General features: G+C 47.5%; 1 protein-coding gene across 1 annotated transcript; it reads left to right on the top strand.

Moving 5' to 3' along the window:
* Positions 1-633: 633 nt before the first annotated feature.
* Positions 634-7,870, top strand: LOC125431426 (acyl-coenzyme A synthetase ACSM4, mitochondrial-like). Its single transcript, XM_048494192.1, has 7 exons — positions 634-757; positions 1,685-1,885; positions 2,509-2,719; positions 2,814-3,021; positions 4,837-4,980; positions 6,336-6,492; positions 7,748-7,870. Exons 2-7 carry the CDS (start codon positions 1,709-1,711, stop codon positions 7,868-7,870), a joined length of 1,020 nt encoding a protein of 339 aa, XP_048350149.1. The 5' UTR covers positions 634-757; positions 1,685-1,708.
* Positions 7,871-8,102: the final 232 nt, after the last annotated feature.

The following is an 8,102-nucleotide window of genomic DNA, read 5'->3' on the forward strand; positions in this document are numbered from 1 at the left end:
CAAGACTAAGATTAGAAGGCAAGGAATGTTGAATAAAATCTGGACACCGGTCCAATATTCTGTCTACATCTATGCCCAGTACCATGTGTGTTGGTTCACACATTATACAACCTACAAAGCTATCAACATATCACAAGACAATGGGGAGGGGGGGGATTACAACATACTGGCTTGCATCCATCCAGCTTTTTCACTCAGTCTTGCTCAATTCATCTCCTTTCTATAGCCCCCATACCCAATCCCCATAATTCCCAGCTCAGCCTTCTAGTTGGCCAAAGGGGGCCCATTCCTCTGCCTAGAACGGAGACAACTGAGGTGACATGATAGCCACCATCAAGTGCTTGAAGGACTGTTATATAGATATATACATTCAAAACCCTGATCATTTCAAAGTGAGGCCTGCGAACAGCACGTAAGTTTCGACTTCGCACGTGTTTGGGAGGACCTGCAGCGCTGATGAATTGCAACCGCGGTGAGAAAAGGTAAATGGGATTTTAACATCAACTAATCTAAAATTTAACCAGGATAGTTAGAGAACAGTTGGAAGACGAGAGGGGACGGCCGGTGTACATGGGGTCGAAGGTTTACCATGAACTGCAGAACTGTACATAAGGCAGACAATTTGGATTTTTCAGATGACAGATTAAAAGTTAATATTTACTGATTTGTGCTGAGCGCTGGCTACTTCTCCAAGTTCATTTCTGGAGATTTTCGTTTTTGGTGCTCTACGATCCGGCATGCGGGACCTGACTATTTGGTAAGATACCTGCGCATTATAAACCTCCCTCCCTTTTAATATTACCTTTTCCTTTTAGTTTTGGGGTAGGTTTATATAATAATAGCGGCCCGAAGAGCCCAAATTACCCTTCACTCATCAGAGTTTGGAAGCTAAGCTTGGTTAGTGCTTAGATGGAAGTCCAGCATTCCTCCTGCCTTGAAAATCCCAATGAGGAGTTCCCGAAAATTGGCTCCAACTTAATGGCACTCAGCTATTATTATTATTGTATTATAATGCACTGATTTGTTTCTCGGCTAGGGCGGAAATTATAAAGATAAGATGATCTAGGAATCCAAAATAAAATACAGGCCTTGAGATAGCCATGAAAGAAATGAGACTCAAAGCAGCCATGATGCAATGAACAAAGTCGGGACTCATTGCAGGGAGAGCGCAATAAGCATCAGTTACATGCAGTTATCACAGCGTGGTGGTTAAGAACAGTGGACTCTAATCTGGAGAACTGGGTTCGATTCCTTACTCCTCCACTAGAAGCGGGCTGGGTGATCTTGGGTCAATCACGGTTCTCTCGGAATTCTGTCAGCCCACGCAAAGGCAAGAAATGGCAAACCACCTCCCAATGTCTCTTGCCTACGGGGTCATTATAAGTCAGCTGAGACTTGACGGCACAACACACACACAAATGTACCATAAATCTTTTTCAGCATATTCATGGACAAGTTGCTTTCATTCCTGCTAGCCCTCCCCATAAGTTGAATGGGGCCCTGAACAAGTTGAACATTACATTTGAGGGTCAGAATTTCTGCCTTTGGGAAGCATCACGGCTACTGACTGAACATCTACTGGAACCTGCTCAAATGCAATGACTTCCCAGCTGCCCAAGACATCCGTGTTTGGTTTTGAAGCCGAACGGGGCGTCATCTCTTTCATTCTGTGTTTCTCTGAAAGGTAAAATAAGCCACCGGGAGTAGGATGAAGCTTCTCGCCAGGTTGCCAGTCCTCAGGTCTTTCGGTGCCCCTTACAGGATTAAGATTTGCAGCCGAGCGGCATCTACGGATTTCGCAGACTACGGCGCCCTCTTCAGGGAAGTTCCTGAGAATTTTAATTTCGCAAGTGATGTGCTGGATAAATGGAGCCAGAAAGAAAAGGTGTGTTGCGTTGTTTCAGCTGGTCTTAATGAAAGCTATTGTTTCAGGGACCAAGGTGACTACCTATGCTCTCTGTCTAATTCAGGGATACCTGAATTTAGCATTCTTCTAACTGCAGGGAAAAGAACCTGGTAACCCCACCCCAGTCGCTGCTTTTAACAGTTAGATTGGGATGGTTTTAGGGTCAAGAGATTCATTTTGGTAAACCATTTCCACTGAACTGTTTCATTTTATCTTCCCAACAGCCCTGTAAGGTAGGCCGGGCTGGGAGAGTGACTGGGCCAAAGTTGCCCAGTTTGCTTCGAGGCTGAGCGGGGGGGGGGGGGGGCTGGGGTTTCTCCAGACTGAACTTTATTTATTTGCTTCATTGATATCCTGACTTTCTCCCAAACGGGGACTCGGGGCAGCCTCCATCGTTCTCCTCGCCTCTATCCCTGCGAGGTAGGCCAGGCAGAGAGTTTGGGACTGGCCCAATGACACATAGCTCTGGATCCCACAACCGTAATTCCTCGCCATATTTCAAAGTCCCAACAGCAAGACCAGGTTTGGGGATAGAATCCGATAACACCACAGAAGATTTCTTAATGGTTTCCTACGTCCCTTTTCTTTTGTACATCCAATAGGATGGAAAGAGACCTTCTAAACCGGCATTGTGGTGGATAAGTGAAAAGGGAGAAGAGGTTCGGTGGAGCTTTGAGGAGCTGGGAGCCTTATCCCGGAGAGCTGCCAACGTGCTCTCCGCCTCTTGCGATCTACACAAAGGAGACAGGGTGCTCGTCATCCTGCCACGGATACCGGAGTGGTGGGTCGTAACCGTGGGCTGCATGAGAGCAGGTCAGTGGTAGCTCCGTGCGCTCTGAACTAGGAGGGCTGGGCTGCAGCAGATCTTGTCTTGGTTTCTTTCAGCTGCGTTTTGCTTGACTCCCAGGCATTGTCTTCCTTCCCGCGACAGTCCTGTTGACGGCTAAAGACATCCTGTACAGGCTTCAGGCCTCCAAAGTCAAAGCTGTCGTAACAAATGATGCCGTGGCGCCCTTAGTAGACTCCGTGGCGTCCGACTGCCGCTTCCTGAAAAGCCGGATCCTGGTCTCCGAAGGCGGGAGAGAAGGGTGGCTACATTTCGACAGCCTGCTCAAGTGAATATGGCTCCTACTGCAGATGACATTTTGCTGGGGAGGGGTGGGGGTGGGAGGGGGTCAAGAAAAAGTGCTTGGCAAATGGTGCATGCTGAGAGCATGTGCCACCCATGATGCTCACGAAATGTATGAACATGATGTTGTCTGAACAGGGTCAACACACATATTTTGCACGTGTGCACAGTTTTATAATCTGTTTCAGAAAAAGAAGAAGAGTTGGATTTATATCCCCCCCTTTCTCTCCTACAGGAGACTCAAAGGGGCTTACAATCTCCTTTCCCTTCCCCGCCTCACAAGAAACACCCTATGACAGTGATGGCGAACCTTTGGCACTCCAGATGTTATGGACTACCATTCCCATCAGCCCTTGCCTGCATAGCCAATTGGCCATGCTGGCAGGGGCTGATGGGAATTGTAGTCCATAACATCTGGAGTGCCAAAGGTTCGCCACCACGGCCCTATGAGGTAGGAGGGGCTGAGAGAGCTCCAAAGAACTGTGACTAGCCCAAGGTCACCCAGTGCGTGTGTGGGAGTGCACAGGCTAATCTGAATTCCCCGGATAAGCCTCCACAGCTCAGGCGGAAGCGGGGAATCAAGCCCGGTCCCTCCAGATTAGAGCACACCAGCTCTTAACCACGACGCCACTGCTGCTCCTTCTAAAAGATGTTAGAAGGGTTGTATATACCTCTGCCCCAGAGTGCAATGTGCCAGGTGTTCTTTGTTGTAGAATGCTCCGCCCGGATCCTACTGCCTACCTAGTACCTGGGGAACATGGCTGCTTTGAAAGGTGGACTTTACGGCATTATACCTCACTGAAGTCCCTCCTCTCCCCAAATCCCACCCTCCTCAGGCTTCATCCCGACCTCCAGGTATTTCTCAACCTGGTAGCTGGTGTAGGGGCTGGCCTGGGGGCACCGGGGAAGCGTCAGTGCTGTCTACAATGACAAAAGCGCAAGTGAATTAAAGGATCTGAAAGTTGGTACAAATAGAGCCACTCTGTCATAAAATATATGGTGTGGATGCGGGTATATACCTCCCAGTAGCATTTCCTCTGCAGAACCAAGACCAGTGAATTCTATGCTCCAAAACTATGAGGCGCGCTCTAGGGAGGGTCATCTATGGCCCCTCCCCCTTCCATTTCACTAGCCACTGAGGTACATCAGGCCGAGAGGACCTGGTTGCTCTGAGACCCCTGAGGAAGACCCTTGACCGTGCAGGGATAACGCTGACGCACAACTAATATGTGCATTTTATGAGAGGAAAACTGGGCGTGAGGAGACAGGAAACACCATGAACTTTCAGAATCGCAGTTTCGGTCTACGCAAAGAGTAAGTTAAAATCAGAACGAGGCACTGGGGCCTGAAGTACCGGGAATGAGAAATTAGAAATCGTTCCCATATCAGATTCTATTTCTAATCTAACACATGGACTCCTGGAATTAATGCCACGGTAGAACAGTGGTACTTCGCCTGCCCCCTGCACGGCTTCGGATTTCAAGTTCCAGTTATTTGCCACCATCTTCAGTGGTGTGTTAGAAATGATACAGGACCAACAATGAGCCAGAGTTAAAACCATAGAGAAAAACTCTTTGAGGGCCAGAGGGCACTGGAAAGGGGTGGTAAAGACAGGACATGTGGGAGAAAAAAGGCAGGAAGAAGAGGAGATGTCTGCCCAGGGAGGGGAGCTAAATTGTGTGTGTGGTTTGCTCACGGGGCATCTGTGAACGTGGCCCGCCATCGGCCATGGGGTACGTATGGCTGTCGACAAATACGATTAGCGCAACGCATGTAACGTGTCTTCTTTTCCACTTTAAAGAGCTGCGTCTGATCAGCATCAACCCGTCAAGACAAGAAGCCAAGACCCGATGACCATCTACTTCACCAGCGGCACAACGGGTTACCCCAAAATGGTGGAACATTCCTGCTGCAATCTTGGACTGGGACTGGCAGTAGCTGGGAGGTATCTCTTCCCATTTCCAGAGAGGGGAGCACAGGAGGGCCGTCTCAGACCCTTCAAGAGCAAAAGATCAATGAGGTTTTGTGGTTAGAAGCCATTTTGTCTGATGCTGTGATCCTTGAACACAGCCCAAAACAGGGACCGGCATTGTCTGGGTGAGGCTACGCAACTGCATGACTATTGAGGAACACGAAGAATTTCCTAATCTAGACCCATCCTTGAGCTAAAAAGTGACTGAAAACTAGAGGGGCATTTGCAAATATTGTGGAGGGGAACCCAAACTATGGCTCACCAACCTAGGGACCCTTTTCAACCAGCACACAAGAGGGGTGTGGTTTTTTCTAGACCAAACTAGGGGCTGCAAAGGGGTTAGGCCAGGTCAGAAGTAGACAAGGGCAGGTCAAAGTGATGTGACGTCCTATGTGCCCCAGAGGTCCTCTCTATAAAGGGAAGATTAGTAGTAGTAGAAGGAGGAGGAGGAGCTTGGATTTATATCCCACCTTTCTCTCCTGTAAGGAGACTCAAGGTGGCCTACAAGCCCCTTTCCCTTCCTCTCCCCACAACAGACACCTTGCGAGGTAGGTGGGACTGAGAGAGTTCAGAGAGAGCTGTGACTAGCCCTAGGTAACCCAGCAGGAATGAAGGAGTGCGGAAACATATATGGTTCACCAGATAAGCCTCCGCCACTCAAGTGGAGGAGTGGGGAATCAAACCCAGATTAGAATCCACCTGCTCTTAACCACTACACCATGCTGGCTCTCTGTAAGTCCCCTTTATAGGTCCTGGGCCCTGACCTGTATGGCTCAACCTAGCGTGATCTCATCTCAGAAGCTCAGCAGGGTCGGCCCTGGTTAGTACGTTGATGAGAGCCCAGCCAGAAACACCAGGGCCGCTATGCAGAGGAAGGCAATGGCAAGCCACGGTTGTTTGTCTCTTGCCTTGGAAACCCTACTTGGTTGCCACCATTTGGTTGCCACTTGACAGCACTTTACAGCCACACATACTGGACACCTCCTGGCTAGTCCATCTCCTGCCAGCTCAGAAGCTCTGCAGCATCACCCACAGTTAGTACTAAGACAAGAGACCCCCAAGGAAGACTGGGGTGGATATGCAGGCAACAGCAAACCATCTCTTGCCTTGAAAACCCCACTGGCAGCGACTCAGTGGCATCTCCCACCACCAGACCCCCAAGCCTGCCTGGCCCCCCAAATGCTTTATGTCAAACTGGCCCTAGGGTCAAAAAGTACGGATGTCTCTTTCACAGGAGCTGCTTTTCCCCTGCTGCAAATTATTCGTTCGACTCATTACACTTCAATGCAAGCTAACAAAACAGGTTATTTTTGCTTCCTTATTGACAGGGACTGGATGGGGCTGGATCCCGAGGCAATGATGTGGGGCCTGTCTGACACGGGCTGGGTGAAGTTTGCGTTCGGGGCTGTGTACGCTCCCTGGCTTCAAGGGTCCTGCGTCTTTGCTCACGGCCAGATGCAGTTTGAGCCAACGGCCGTTCTAAACGTAAGAGCGCTCTCTTCTTCTCTGTATTGTCAAAGGCTTTCACGGCCGGATTCAACTGGTGGCGGTGGGTTTTCCGGGCCGTGTGGCTGTGGTCTGATAGGTCTTGTTCCTAACGTTTCGCCTGCATCTGTGGCCGGCATTTACAGAGGCGTATCACAGAGAGAAGTCTGGTATCACAGAGGTGTATCACAGAGAGAAGTCTCTCTGTGATACACCTCTGAAGATGCCAGTCACAGATGCAGGAGAAACATTAGGAACAAGACCTACCAGACCACGGCCACACAGCCCGGAAAACCCACAGCAACTCTTCTTCTCTGTTTGGTATCAAGTGGTCAAATGGCAAAACCCAGCCCTGGAACGTCACCACCACTTTTTATCTATCTATCTATCTATCTATCTATCTATCTATCTATCTATCTACCCATCTATCTACCCATCTATCTATCTACCCATCTATCTATCTATCTACCCATCTATCTACCCATCTATCTACCCATCTATCTACCCATCTATCTACCCATCTATCTACCCATCTACCTATCTATCTACCCATCTATCTATCTACCCATCTACCCATCTGCACTCCGCACCTACCTACCTACCCACTCCATCGATCTGATTACGTTTAGAGATCCACACCCTCCGAGGGGGATACCTTTTCAACTAGCAAAAGAAGGGGAACAGCACTTTCATCAGATACCCGCCCTATAATCCCAGACGCCTTTTATTATTATTCATTTTTGTAGGTTACTGCTGCTATAGTTTTAATAGTTTTAAGGTTTTGTATTGTTTTAATTGGGGCTATTCGATTTGTTTTATTGTCTTGTTATATTGCTGTTGTATTCTTCGGGGTAGGGCGGTTTATCAAATATAATAATAATAATAATAATAATAATAATAATAATAATAATAATAATAATAATAATAATAATAATAATAATAGTAATAATAATAATAATAATAATAATAATAATAATAATAATAATAATAATAATAATAATAATAATAATAATAATAAAAAAGAGCCCCCCCCTTCACTTTGATGATATGCCTGGAAGTGTCCAGTGATCCAAAGAGGCCCAATTTCAGTGGGCATAAGAGAACGTGTTAGAAAAGAGGTGGAGAAAAGTCCCATTTAATCTACTTAAATGGCACCAGATCCAAGCCAGATTATTAGAAGTCCACTACATTCAGAAACACAGTTCAGTTTAGAGGGAGTTGGTTACTGTCCTAAGATGAATATCCTGGTCCTCAGATCGAGGGAAGAAGTGTGCCCCTTTCTAGTTGTGAAAACTTCGAGGAAGATGAACCTATGCACTCCGAAGCAGCTCACAATAAAGAATCCATCAACAAAACAGTGATTAAAGCCAACTACTGAGACAATGCAGATTACTGACAGTATCAACGTTTGCAAAACCCAGAACGGCACAACTGTACTTAAAATCAAAACCGGGAGTGCTTGCCCCAATACGTCTATTCTATTTGGCAGCAGATTTCCAAATGTAGTTTGACAACCGAGCATGGAAAAACGTCTTGCCATAAACTCTACTGTAGTCGCACTCTTAACAGCCGGTCAGCTGTCATAGAACGTAGGACGAGACGCGGAGGTT

The sequence above is a fragment of the Sphaerodactylus townsendi genome, linkage group LG04 (assembly GCF_021028975.2).
Source record: "Sphaerodactylus townsendi isolate TG3544 linkage group LG04, MPM_Stown_v2.3, whole genome shotgun sequence".
Lineage (NCBI taxonomy): Eukaryota > Metazoa > Chordata > Lepidosauria > Squamata > Sphaerodactylidae > Sphaerodactylus > Sphaerodactylus townsendi.